Raw genomic sequence first — 13728 nt, 5'->3', positions numbered from 1 at the left:
AGTTAATTACATTTGAAAAGATATTTTTAAATCCTTGAAATATAATCTCAACAATTTTCGTTATGTTATCAGACAAAATTTGAGTGTTTAAGTGAAACAAAAAAGGGTAAAAGGTATTGGACAAATGAATGGTAATCAATACGATACAAAGAATACAAAACAAATACTTTGAAAGAAAATTAATTAAAGAGACAAATTGGCTGAGGATAATGAAAAAATCACGAATTAACGAAATTATGGTCAAAACAGTTGAAAGAACAATCAAAATCCCCAAACCGATGGGAATTAATGTCAACATTTCAATGATTAGAATCGACAATTAGATCGTAACAACTTTCCAACATCAAGCAAACAATTAAACAATTATTTCTCAGAAAATCACATCATTTATATAAACAATTAATCAATCAGGTGTAATATCTTATAGTAACCAAGTAACAAAAGTTAAATAACATTCAAGAGGATTAGTTAATCGAGTTGATTGTTAATCTAAACAATTTATTCACATTTAGTTTCAGTGTCTTTTCAATGAGAAACATATAAGTTGAATGAATTATCTTCCTCAAGAGCAAAAGAAACAAAGAGATTATCAATTAATCCAACATTAAAAAAGAAGATGAAGTTGTAGATCAGCAATTAAGGTGAAGAAATTAGTTAATTAACCGAAAAAAAGAATAGAAAAAATTTTCGAATTTACCGCCAATCGATTTTTTCTCTTTTCTCTTTCCAATGTTTACTTTTTGTTCCTCTCACTCCCATTTACAACTTTTTCACTTTTAATTAACTAATTTACTTTCATTTTAATTGTTTTTTCTCATCTTCTAATTACCTTGTTAACCATCACAATTAGTCAACTATGTTTCTAGTAACAGCGATAAGAAATTATCTGTTTATCTTAACATAAAAATCTAAACCTTTTGGATCGTCAAAATAAATGATTGACTTTTTCAACTAAAATTAATATTTTTTTTTATATTTGTAATTTGATTACAATTTAATCTTGTTTAATTATGCTTATTTTCCTGGTAACAACGTTAATCCAATTACTTCTTGTTGGCCTTGTATTCATTGTTGGTCTATTTATTGTTATCGCCTTAATCTCAAGATCTCATGTTCCAAACATTATTGTAAAAGCTTCAATTAATTGCCGAAAAGAAAAAATCTCATCTCTAAATGATCTCAATCTATCCAACAATTTAATCGATTACAAAGGTTACCAAGAGAGTTTACAATCATCATCATCATCATCTAACAATTATTTTAAAACCAATCTACTAATTTCCAAGAATGTTGATACTCTACTTGAAGAAATAATTGATTTAATATTCCGTGATTATCTTTACGATTGGTATATTGATCTGGTACAAAATAACACCGATCGACTTGATGTTAAATTGAAAAATGAGATATGGACAATGTTTTCAAGACTATTGGCAATTTGTCGTCAATTTGATGATATCTCCTTCCTGACCAAAGATTTAGTCACAATAATGCATTCACATGTTACCAAAATATCGTTAATCCTTTCAAAGCAAGACTCATATGAACTTTATGATTATCTCTCCACCGAGGAAAAGGAAATCAATTATCTGAACAAATTGTCCAACATGATTTTGGCTCTTTTATTACCTTCACGTTATGCTAAAAGTCAACCATTGGTTAACCTGTTGAAAGAGATACTTGGAATTCATGTTTTCCATAATTGTATCGAGATGATCTCCGATCCTGATTATATAAACCAGAAAATCGTTGAGTACATAAAGAATCATCTAGATGAAAGTGAACGTCATCGTAAAACTTACGCTTATGCTAAATCATATGAGGAATTTGTCGAGATGATTAAGAATTGTTGTTCAGTTGAAGACCTTAAAAAGATTCGTTATAGAATCGTATCAGAGATCATGCAAGCAACGGCTCTGGAGAATTTGAAAAGACAAAAATTAATGGATAAAGAGCTAAGGCCTAGTCAATCAACTTCTTCGTTGGCTAAAGGAGATTTACTTCTAAATCGTGATTTACGTCGTTACATTAACAATCTACAATATGCCAAGAATTTGTGCTCAAAGAGAATCAATTATCTAATCACCTATGCGTACCCGTCGATATCTACACTTAATCCTGAGAGTGTATTAGTTGTCGATGGTTTAACTTATCCTAAACCATTGAAGAAGAAAATTCTTGCTTTTGATATTATTATAAGATCAGATTTGTGCCGAAGTTTCCTAAGGCGTTTTCTACAAAATTCATTGGGAAATTCGACCGACAATACTGAGCGAACCTCGAAATATTTGGTTCTTTTCTGGGAATCAGTGGAAGAGATGAGAAATCAAAAAGGAGTTAAACAGTATCAAATCGCCAACGAACTTCTCAAACATTCGTACTTTCTAAATGCTCTTAATATTCACATTAAATTTGGAAAAAATGATCGAAAAGGAATGGAATCATTTATTCGAGGTGATAAAGGGCCTGAATCATTTTACGAAGCACAATTAGCCGTTTACTCTGTTTTGGTTAATCGTTACTATCCTTTGTTTATAGTGAGCAAAGAATATGATGAAATGATTGATACTCACAATGATTCTGATCTTTTTGGACAGATGATTAAATGCGAAGAGAACATTGAAAACTCAAGTCAATTAAGCCTTGAGAGGTCAATAAGTGGTTACGAAAATCAGTCAATTCGTCAACAAAACGCACAACAATCAGTGATCGATGTTCATATTTGTCAAGCGAGAACTAAATTGAAAGAATTAAGTAAAAAGATTGACGGTAAACAACAAGCATTAGATGCAATCAAAGATGACGAACATGAATCCAACTCTAAATTAGCTGAATTATTACAAAAGGAAATTCAAGATCTTCGAGAAGAAATGTTTGAATTGGAAAATCATATTGTTTGGTCAGAAAATTGGATAATTAATCTAAACAAATGGCAAGCTGAACTTCACAATATTCAACTCGAAACCCAACAAAGTACCTCACCTTTGGTGATTATAATAATCAGTTCGAAGGAAGCAAAACACGAGAAATCAAGTGCCGATGGTTGGATAATCGCTCGAACCATCTCCGATTTAATAGAATTGAAACGAAAACTAGTTCGAATCAACGGGAATCTAAAGCGAATTGAAATACTTCGATTGAAAAATGTGGCCCCGACAAACGTTAACCTAATCAACCGAGCGAAAGTGAATTTGCAATTATTTTTAGATCAACTGATGAGAGACGAAAATTGTGTCAAATCAGAAGAAGTTTACCTGTTTTTCTGTCCATCACCAGGTAACCTTCGAGTTCCATTATCGTTTTCGAAGCAATTTAATTTTCGAAATTTACCCTTTGCCTCGTTCTTTGGTATAACCAATCCCGATAGTTCTGAATCAAATTCAGGGAAAACTGGAGGTGACAGTGATGACGAAGATGAAGATGACCAATCATCATTCATATTCGACGATGAACTCGAATCAAAAGACGATAACATAGCCGAACCTTTGTACAATCTATTAACCGAAATATTCGAGCTTAAAGGAGCGATGGGTTTTCTCCGTCAAATGTTAATTATCTTCGTTCATACAACATACGGACAAACAATTAACAAGCAACTTCGAGAAACGGTCTCATGGACTTTCTCAGAATCTATGGTTCATTATTATCTAACCAATTTAAAAAACGCTCTTTGGCCTGAAGGTAAATTAGCACCACCAAGAGAACCAACCAACGAATCAACTCGCCGAAAGAATCAATTCCTTGCAAAGAGACTTTTAATCGATAACATTCCCGATATATTGAACAATCTATTCGGTCAACAAAATTGTCGAAAAGGATTAATTAAACTATTTGATTACATTCAAGATCAAAACCTAAACAAACAATTACTCTACGAGATACTAGAAACTTTCATCATCCAATTTGTCCCACAATTAAGGGAAACAAATTCCTCTTCAACAACATCATCACCAACAACAACAACAACTACAAATCCAAGTTAATTGTCACAATTATCGCCAATTAATTTGGGTCCAAATCAAAAATCTATAAAACAAAAATCTAAAAAAATTTCTAATAATTTGTTACAAAAATTTATACAAATAATTTACATTCAATTGTTTTTACTGGAAAAACAAATCAAATATTAATAATTTATTTTTACCCTTTAATTGTTTTCACCTTTCAGTTGATTGAAATTGAACAATCAAGTTAAAACACCAAATGTCTCTCAACAAGAACTACACAATCAGCAGAATCATCAATTGATTGTTGTAATCGATTAATTCAGTTAATTGTTTTAAATGTTATTCCAAAATGAGAAATGATTCTAATCAGCGAAAATTAAATGTTACCGCCTTTCGATCAGTTAACTAACTCATTTAATTATCTCTCTCTCTCATTCCCTATACTCCCACTTGGTCTTCATCACATTGTTTACTTATTATTTTCTCTCTCTCTCTCACTCTTCCTCCTCCTTCATCTTCCACCTTATTGTTAGTAGTTTAGAATTGTAATTGTGATAGAAATTGAAAAGAAATCAAGTTAATCACAATCACCACCAAAATCTACATCAACATCTCCCTTTTGAGTTGTTCCTTTTTCACTCTAACGAACTCGCCGTTAATTACATTCAGTGTTTCACTTAATTCTGTTTATATCATGGTGACGATGGTTAATCATTCCCCGAGTATTCTTGTTACAATTAACTCGCCAGCATCACAATTAAAACCATTACATCAACATTATCACCACATGAACCTTTAGATTTATCTATTCTTTCATTTTCTCTCTCCCTTTATTTTGCTTTCTTTTTTTTACTATTTTTTGTTTCTCTCTCTCTCTTCATCATCATCATCATCTTGCTGTTGTTTTCTTGTTTATCTTCTTTCACTCTCTCTCATTCACTCATTTTCTCTCTCTCATTCTCATTCTCATTCTCATTCTCCTTTTCTATCTCTATCTCTCTCTCTCTCTCTCTGCCTACAGTTTCTTTCTTCCTCCATTTACAATATAAATTTTTTCTTTTTTCGCCCAAAGAGAATTTCATTTTTTTCTATCTTCCAATTCAACCTCTTTCTCTCTATCTCTCTGTTTCTCTCTTCTTCATCATTTATCTAAAATTTTTCTGCTCATCATTTTGTGCTACTCACTTTTCACTCTATCCTAACAATTAGAATCACTTTTTTTATACCTCCAACATAAAATTGGTGAGTAATCAAAGTTAATCAACTGTTAACAATCAAGAGGATAATGTTTTCTACTCTATGTTTATGGTAAACAAATGTTACTCTTGATTTACATTTTCTATTTGCATTTTAATGTTTTCTTTTTCTTAATTTAGAATTGACTCATTTTCTATTTGACTATATGGTGATCTCTTCTACCTCTGACCTACGACATGTTCATTTAATATGTTCCATCTTGGTACAATCTATTTTCTTGGTCAATCATCTCCAATGACGGTTTTAGTTTTATCTTAATGGTGTTTGGTTAATGTTTAAAGAAATCACTTCTCACTGTAACATCAACACATCTAAATAGGATAGTGAGAGAGAGAGAAAGCAATTATTTCCTACCAACTGCAACACCCATCACCATTCAAAGTATATATACACACAAGGACAGGAAAGAAACTTCATCAACAACAGCAAAAAAAAATTCTAATCACGGTGACTATTAACAAAACAATCAACAACAGCAACTTAAACCAAAGATTATCAACCTTGATTCTTTTACCAGTTGACTTTTATAACTTCACTTGTTTCTTGATTCGCTATTTTTAACCCAACAAAATTGGAGACCAGAGGAAAGGATTAGATACTATTTGAAATGCAACGTCTTCGTCGGGCATCTTTGAGAAATTCACTTCTCAATAGTTCCAATAACAGTGAACAAAGAAACACATTCAAATCTTATGTTAACCATTTCAAGGAAGATGAGGACGATAATGAAAGTGAAACAGTTTCCACCGTGGAGACAACGGTTAACCGTAAACCTGGAAGGAATCAACCACGATTACCTGAAGCACCACAACCTACTTTTAAGGGTTATCTTGATGATAAAAGTTTCACCACACCAATTGACGACCGAGATGGCCCAGGGGCAAGTGGAACCACCAATGTATCAAAAAGTTTCATCGCTTCATCAGCTGCTACTTTAAGTAGATTAGCTTTATCACCATCGACAAAATCATCTTTCACTTTACCCTCTGATGATGATGGTATTGATTTAAATTCTATGGGACCATCTAGATCTCGATCATTTAATTGTTGGACTGATTTTAGAGATAATGAAGCAATCATAGCCAAACCTGTTGATTCAGTGAAAAGATATAATCTTCAAATTAAACGTTCAAAAGGAACCATTGGTCAACTGCTTCTCAGTAATCGTCGCCTTAAATTCATTGATTATCATCACGAAATTCAACTTGGCCTGGAAAGGAGGAAATCAGTTAATGAAACATCATTTGATTCAATCTCATCTGTCAATGTACCAACAACAATAACAACAACAACAACAATCGCAACAACCACATTTACAACATTAAATGATTCACCTTCCATCACCAATAATTCACCCAATACAAACAACACCAATTTCAGTGGTGGTTACAATTCAAGTACTTTAATTAGTAGTAGTAGTACTGGTCTATCATCGGGTAAAAGTAGCTTATCATCATTACGTTTACCACCGTTTGATATTCATCCCGTTTCCGAGGAGAATCGTGAAATTCATGAGCAAGACATTGATCTGATGAATATTTATCAAGTTCGTATTGAACAGGAAGGTCAAGATACCCATTTAACGGTTTTCTGTAACGATTTTCGCAGTATTGAGTTCCAAATGAAAAACAATGATCTAGTCAAAAATTTGGTCGACAAATTGGAACAACTAATCACCGTATTAAGAGCCTCAACCGTGGTACCTGCTAGTCCATTTAATGTACGAAATCAGCCCGAAAGTGCCTTACTTTGGACATTACTGGCCAGTCAATACTCTTACCAATTACCACAAGATTGGAATCACCATGAGGGCTATTGGTTAGCACAGAATGAAAATCTTCGTATTGCCCATTGCAATGAGAATCACAATATGTGCCCTTCCCTTCCGGTTTCTTTTATATCCTTAAGCCAATATCTTTCCGATATTACATTAATTCATAGTTTATCACCTCATCTAAATGGTAACCGTGTTCCCGTTATTACCTATTGTCACAAATTTCGAGTCAAAGAATCGGCTCGGAATAATTTGCTTCTACGAAGCTCATCGTTTAAAATGGATGTTACCAATATCCTTTATAATGCCATTAGACCTTTAAACATTGTTGAAGTTAACAATCTACTTCCACCATTAACCAAATTAGAATCAGCATATTACAATCTTCGTAAATCATGTTGTTTCTATGCAGATAAATTTCCCCATTTTCTTTCCCAAACCGGTAAATGGCTTAAAATTGTCTCCCGAGTACTTTCAGTTGTTAAAGAAATGTCAACAATTATATCAGAAGAATCATCTTTATTAATTGTCGAGGAAAATGATGATCATTACAATCCCATTATTTCCGCTCTTCTCCAAATAGTATTAGGTAAAAACTATAAAACCTAAATGATTGATGTTTCTCACATACTAATTAATATCCTCTTCTTATCTTATCAATTACAGATCCTAAACGTCGATCAATATCCGGTTTCGAAAGCTTAATTAGTAAAGAATTTCTCTTTCTCAATGGAATGGTACATAATTCAATCATCCGATCTCCAGATATCGTTTTATTTACTTTATTCCTTGACGCAGTTTGGCAATTAATCTGTCAGAATCCATATCATTTTGAGTTCTCATCACTTTATTTGATTCGTTTATATGATCTTCAAACAATTCCCTCTCGAAAAGATGAACCAAGCAAACTGGAAACGGAAGAAGACAATTTCCAACCAACGGGTGACACAAATTCATCAACATTCACACCAACAGGAAATCAATATAATCCCTTATGTTCAACGTCCATTGTTTCATCAATCGCTGTGGCTCCAAGTAAATTTAAACCAATTAACACTCCGCCGCATCATACTGGCTTCAATACACCTTCAAATAAATCAGCTTACCATTCACGGAATCCATCTAATGCCAGTGTCGGCTCAATTCAAGCTCAACAGCCCATTTTGACAGCCGAAAATGTTGAACTGTTAAGTTACAATCAATTAATGTTCATTTACAATCCACTTTACTTTTCAACTGAGAAAAGTTTTCACCTTGAAGGTGAAACTGTTGATCCATTGAGAATCATGAGGATAACCAGTGATCTATTTCTGCTTAAATTGTGGAGGCCACTTTTCCTTAGATGGCACCCGTTGGAAAACCACCGACAATATTACAACTACTTCTCTGTACCCGAATTTGTTTATTTTGATTTTCTGTTAAACAAATTAGACTCGAAATCTGATTGGAAAAGTGAAGATGAAGTGAAAGAAAGTTATTTATAAGAATTTTTTGTTTGTATAAAATCACAAATGAATTATTGAGAAAACATTTTGAAATTATTGATTATTTTTTGCCACACTCTCTCATTTAATTGAGAATTTACGAAAATAAATTGAATAAGGTGTTAGATTGTCAAATGAATTCGATAAGTTCGATAAAATTGTATAAATATCTTGCATGAGAGAGAGAAACAATTTTCTTTTGCAAGTATTCAGTGGATTTTGTGGTTAAGAGAATTAACAAAAAAATTATTCGACGGTAAAAACAAGAATATCTTTTCTTCCGGTGTATTTGAATACGAAAGCTTGACCTTCTTCGGTTGGATCCGTGAAGGCGATTTTATCCTTGGACACTGGATAATCAGGCTTGAAAATGTAACGACAAGAATCAATGAGATGAGTTCCAACTCCATTTCGACGGTAATTTGGATGGATCCAGATTCGGGAGATTCCGATTTCACATGGAACTGAATCGGCAATATTTATCATTCCAGTAGATGGATTATATACATTGGCTTCTTTTATTGCTTGACCCACCACAAAGCCCACAATACGATTGTTTTTAATGTACAAAAGGAAAACCATATCAGGTTTAACACAATCAAATAGACTGACATTGATTCCCAATTCCATGTCGGCGATTTTAAAAAGCTCATCAACCTTTTTTAACATATGCTTGGGATGATCTGGTTTTACCAGGAGAATCTTTGATTTATCTGGAAAACTCTTGATCACTTGTTCTTGCTTCCATGGTGTATATTTAAGGGAATTAATGAAAGTATCATGATATTTACTGTGTTCACTTTCATCTTCATATTCTCCGGGCGAGAAAAGCATGTAACATGTTTTACACCGAACACTATCAAAATCTCTTTGTCCAGCATCGATAAAATATTGATCACGTTGAGATTTTGCTGATTTATTCTGTTTTTGGGATAGAATTTTCCTCTTCGATCCAGAACCAGGAGTCCGGGGAGGTTTAGTCACTTTACCAGGATCATTTTTGTAATAGAAAATTGGAAACAGTTTGGTTGGTGTTTCTTTCTTATTTTCACTATTTGATGTTTTCGTCATTTTCAGTGAAACTACAATTCATACAACAAAAAAGAAACCAACTCACATTCACAATCACAATTAAGAACACACTCAAAGTTATTAAAAGCAAAGACTAAAGATTCTAGAATAGTAAATAATCACAAATCAATTGATCAAACAAAAGACAAAATTTAACACGAATTCAATGTCAATTATTGAGGGAAAGAAAAGAAAACAATCAAAAGAACAAAATTTAAGCGCGAACATCATAGTTACCATGGTAACCGAACAAAAACGCTCCAAAAGATTTAGTTACTAAAAGAAACACCAGATGGCAGTGAGTTGGAATTTCATTTAATCAAATTAACTTTTAATTTCTACAAATTAATTGATAGAAAATTTAGAAAATTAAAACTTCCCTAATAATCAAATTCTCATAGTCTTTGGGCCTTCTCCTGTTCAATAAAGAAAATGTTTCGATGAAAATAATCAAGAAAATTAGTAGAAAATGAGAAAAAAAGTTTTCGAAAATCGAGTTTCAATGTTAACCAATAGATGTCACTTGATGTTGAAGAAATTTAAATTGTTTGTTTGTCTCTTAAAATTTAAATTGTAAACCAAATCAGTGTAACTAATTGTTGGTATTTAGTTTTTCTTTCAGGACATTTTGTTAATCAGTTCTACATTTAATGAGAATAATTTTAAGGTCAAGCTTGGTCAGTTTTCTTCACACCAAATGTTAATGTTGTTGATTTGGTTAAATGTCTCGAGAATGAGATGAAAAGATTATCATGATTAACATTTGTCTCTTTCCCGATAATTAAGTAAATTTGATGATTCATAAGGGAAAAAAGATTGAAACATTACACCATAAGATGTAAATGTCTGATTGCATTTTCATTTAGATCATTTAATCTAAATAATACAATTGAGGTTTGATTATTGTTCAATCAAATTGAAATAGATTCATTTTTGGTTCGTAATTGGTTTTAATTAAATATTACAAATGAGACTCGGACTTGCGTCTCGAAATTATCTTAATCATACAAAAATTTTATCAGAAATTAAATAAAAATTATCATCTGTCTTTAAGTTCATCTAAAGATATGAGAGATTTTTCCATATTGAAATATCTAAGGGAGAGAGAGAGAGTGTGTGTTGGATGATGAAGATGATGATGATGATGATGGGTGAAGATGAAGATGAAAATGATTGTGATAATGCTGGTGGTCGATTGTGGTGGTGGGGGTGATTTATGATTATCATGATGATGGTGAAAAATGAGATTTACACAATGAGAAAAGTTCACTTGGTGAGGTTTCACAGATAAACAAAAGAGTTTTTTTTTTCTAAGTTGATTTAAATTTGATTAATTAACTAGACTTCAGTTCCTTCCGAAATATAAACTTGGTCTTCAGCATAACCTTCATCAGGTGAGTAACGGAAAGATTCTTGACCAATGTAGGTGTAATGATGAAATTGATGAGGTTGTGGATGATGTTGTTGACCCATCATTTCAATCTGAGGATGTGGTTGTTGTTGTTGTTGAGGATCAATTAATTGTATTTGACAATGTTGTCCTTGCTGTTGTTGGTCCAGTAATTGTAGGTGAGCATGTTGATTATCAATTAATTGAAGGTGTGGATGTTGTTGTTGTTGTTGCTGGTGATTCATTGATGTAAATTGTGATTGAGGATCAAAAAGTTGTGATTGTTGATGTTGTTGATCCAATAATTGAAGTGGAGGTGAAACATGTTGCTGTTGATTTATAAATTGTTGATGATAAGCAAAATTTTCATAATTCTCATAATTTTTGTATAATAAAACTGGACTATTGTTAATTGAACCATTGTTTCCACCATCAGATTTATTGTTGATTGGGCTGCCAATTGTTGTTGATTTAATTTCTTGCTTTTTAACCGAAGAAGAAGATTCTTTTTTACTCTTCATTAGCCAAATTGCGACCATAACTAAGGTAAGAATTAGACCTAAAAGGAAGGCAATTATTGCTCCAGCGATTTCCACTCTTGACCAATCACTAAAGTTGGCTAAAGGTGCGGAAACAATAGCGATGGTGAAATTTTTGGTAGTTGAATCAGCTTGATTCTCGGCAGTACAAAGAAAGTGTCGTCGGGCGTCAACAGAATCAACATTAGGCACAATCAACGTAGATGAGATTGAATCATGAGTTGTATCTTCTGAAACTTTATATTTATCATTTTCACTAATATAAAGTAATGTTGTATTGGTTGTATTGTCAAGATCTTCATATGACCAATAAACTTTAGCCAATGGTGATGATTCAACTGTACAAATAAGTGATAAATTGGTTCCAATTGTTGTTTTAAGCTCAGTATCACCAACTTTAAATACAGGGGGACATGCGAAATCAGCTAAAGCCAATGAGTTCCACATTAAACCCTTCAATTTGGACGGACGTGAACAAGTTGGTGGCACGTTGGGTGTTAATTTTGATTTGCCTAACCATTCTAAGATTGGTCTTAATGAACAATCACAATTCCATGGATTCTGGTGAAGTCCAATATTGGATAGAGGAAGATTTTCAAAACTATCCGAGGGTAAACTGGTTATTCTATTACCTTCCAATTTCAATTGTTCCAGAGCGATAAGCTCTTTAAAGGCTCCAGGGGCTATTGTATCAATTTGACAATTAGACAAATCAAGATGGACAAGATGAGTTAAACCGGTAAAACTGCCCTCACCAATAATTTGTATTGGATTGGCATGAAAAATAGCTCGACGCAGCCTATTGATAAATCTTAATGGTTCGGAGGGAACATTGGTTAGCACATTTAAGCTTAAATCTAATTCAACAAGATTGGTTAGTTGAATGAAGGCGTCGGGAAAAATTCTACCAATTTTACAATTGGAGAGATAAATTTTCTGTAAATTGGTTAATCCTCTTTCTTGGAACACTTTGGAAGGTAAGGTTTGAAAATTGTTATTCGAAATATTCAACACTTGAATTGTATGAGATACTCCTTGAGGAACAGCAATTAGTCCACCGCCAGTGCATTCGGCAGTTATTTTACCACCGCGCCAGATACATTCACACATCTCTGGGCAATTGGTTTTATTTGATAAACAAGGAACAATTAAAAATGAGGAAAAAAGTAAATGGATTAAGCACAATTTCCTCATTTTCTTTTTAAACGTTCAAATTTAAAACGTAAAAGAAACAAGAAGATAAGATGAAGATGAAGAGCGAGAGAGAGAGAGAGATAAAGAGTCACACACACTATGGGGTTAAAGGTGGAGTTAGAAAAGAAAACACTAATGGCCAACAAGGTCTTTGGACCAAAAAGATAATCCAAGTAATGGAACACAAGAAATTGACATGATCTATTTTTCAATTATAATCCAAAGTATATAAACCAAAAAGAAAAGAATGAGTCACATCACATTTGCGAAGAGATGAAACTAATCAATTTTGAAAAAAGAACTTTTTCTTAATTCTAATCAACAGTCTATCACATTGGAAGAAAAGAAGAAGAAGAAAAAACTAGAAATAAACCGACAAAAAGACCAAAAGAGATGAAAGAGAAGAAGAAAAAACAGTTTGATGTTAACGAGACAAAGAAAAAAAATCAACTGATTTCCTTTCGGAGAACATTTGAAAAGAATTTCAACATGAGCGCCATCTCTTGGATCGAATAACATCCATTCTAATTTCTTGTCGAGATGAAAACATTTTCTTTTCCAACAAACTTTTTCCATCCTCATCCCTCCTCTTCTCGTCCATTTTTATTCAAAAAAAAAGAGAAGAGAAGAGAAAAAAAGAAAAAACTTTTATTCTATCAAAGCTTAAGAAATAGAAAACCGGTTCTACTGGTTCACCTTAGCCCATTACTCCAACAACAACAACAACAACAACAGCCCACAACCGAAGAGCCGATTCCTCCATCATCTTCATCTTCATCTTAGTCTTTCTTTTTTCTCTTACAATAAGATTTTCTCATCTTCCATCATCATCATCATCATCAAAGAAAACAGGTTTCCCAACAAAAGCACCAGAAAACAACATTAACCTCACCATTTTGGCCTCACTTCGTCTCCATCTTGCATCCCAATGTTGTTCACAACCGGAAACAAAGTTACTAATGTTGTTGATGCTTTTGTTGCTAAACCTGTTTAAAGTTTTAAAGATGAAGATGAGGATGATGACGGAGAGAAAGAGAAATAGAAAGCAGAGAGAGAGAGAGAAGCGAAAGAG

General features: G+C 32.8%; 4 protein-coding genes across 4 annotated transcripts; 2 read left to right on the top strand and 2 right to left on the bottom strand.

Annotated features, from left to right (window-relative positions):
* Positions 1 to 746: 746 nt before the first annotated feature.
* LOC128397212 (sorting nexin-25-like) lies at positions 747 to 4352 on the top strand. The gene has a single exon (XM_053357900.1). It carries the CDS (start codon positions 1011 to 1013, stop codon positions 3981 to 3983), a length of 2973 nt encoding a protein of 990 aa, XP_053213875.1. The 5' UTR covers positions 747 to 1010; the 3' UTR covers positions 3984 to 4352.
* Positions 4353 to 4486: 134 nt separating this feature from the next.
* LOC128397213 (uncharacterized) lies at positions 4487 to 8601 on the top strand. The gene is made up of 3 exons (XM_053357901.1): positions 4487 to 5189; positions 5324 to 7567; positions 7645 to 8601. The coding sequence occupies exons 2-3, from the start codon at positions 5812 to 5814 to the stop codon at positions 8460 to 8462; spliced, it is 2574 nt and encodes an 857-aa protein (XP_053213876.1). The 5' UTR covers positions 4487 to 5189; positions 5324 to 5811; the 3' UTR covers positions 8463 to 8601.
* On the bottom strand, positions 8428 to 9723 carry LOC128397215 (N-acetyltransferase ESCO2-like). Its single transcript, XM_053357903.1, has one exon. It carries the CDS (start codon positions 9531 to 9533, stop codon positions 8709 to 8711), a length of 825 nt encoding a protein of 274 aa, XP_053213878.1. The 5' UTR covers positions 9534 to 9723; the 3' UTR covers positions 8428 to 8708.
* A 740-nt stretch (positions 9724 to 10463) lies between these two features.
* Positions 10464 to 13221, bottom strand: LOC128397214 (leucine-rich repeat-containing protein 4C-like). Its single transcript, XM_053357902.1, has one exon. It carries the CDS (start codon positions 12654 to 12656, stop codon positions 10872 to 10874), a length of 1785 nt encoding a protein of 594 aa, XP_053213877.1. The 5' UTR covers positions 12657 to 13221; the 3' UTR covers positions 10464 to 10871.
* Positions 13222 to 13728: the final 507 nt, after the last annotated feature.

The sequence above is a fragment of the Panonychus citri genome, unplaced genomic scaffold, assembly GCF_014898815.1.
Source record: "Panonychus citri isolate SS breed McGregor unplaced genomic scaffold, ASM1489881v1 Contig00028, whole genome shotgun sequence".
Lineage (NCBI taxonomy): Eukaryota > Metazoa > Arthropoda > Arachnida > Trombidiformes > Tetranychidae > Panonychus > Panonychus citri.
The sequence above is the reverse complement of the archived record's forward strand: the minus strand, read 5'-3'. Positions and strand labels throughout refer to the sequence as shown.

What these genes read in the sequence shown, in the direction of transcription:
- LOC128397213 (XM_053357901.1), top strand. Translation starts at nt 5,812, where the DNA reads ATGCAACGTCTTCGTCGGGCATCTTTGAGAAATTCACTTCTCAATAGT. An exon ending in TCTTCTCCAAATAGTATTAG is followed by an intron (nt 7,568 to 7,644) that starts GTAAAAACTATA and finishes TATCAATTACAG; the next exon opens with ATCCTAAACGTCGATCAATA.
- LOC128397215 (XM_053357903.1), bottom strand. Translation starts at nt 9,533, where the DNA reads ATGACGAAAACATCAAATAGTGAAAATAAGAAAGAAACACCAACCAAA.
- LOC128397214 (XM_053357902.1), bottom strand. Translation starts at nt 12,656, where the DNA reads ATGAGGAAATTGTGCTTAATCCATTTACTTTTTTCCTCATTTTTAATT.
- LOC128397212 (XM_053357900.1), top strand. Translation starts at nt 1,011, where the DNA reads ATGCTTATTTTCCTGGTAACAACGTTAATCCAATTACTTCTTGTTGGC.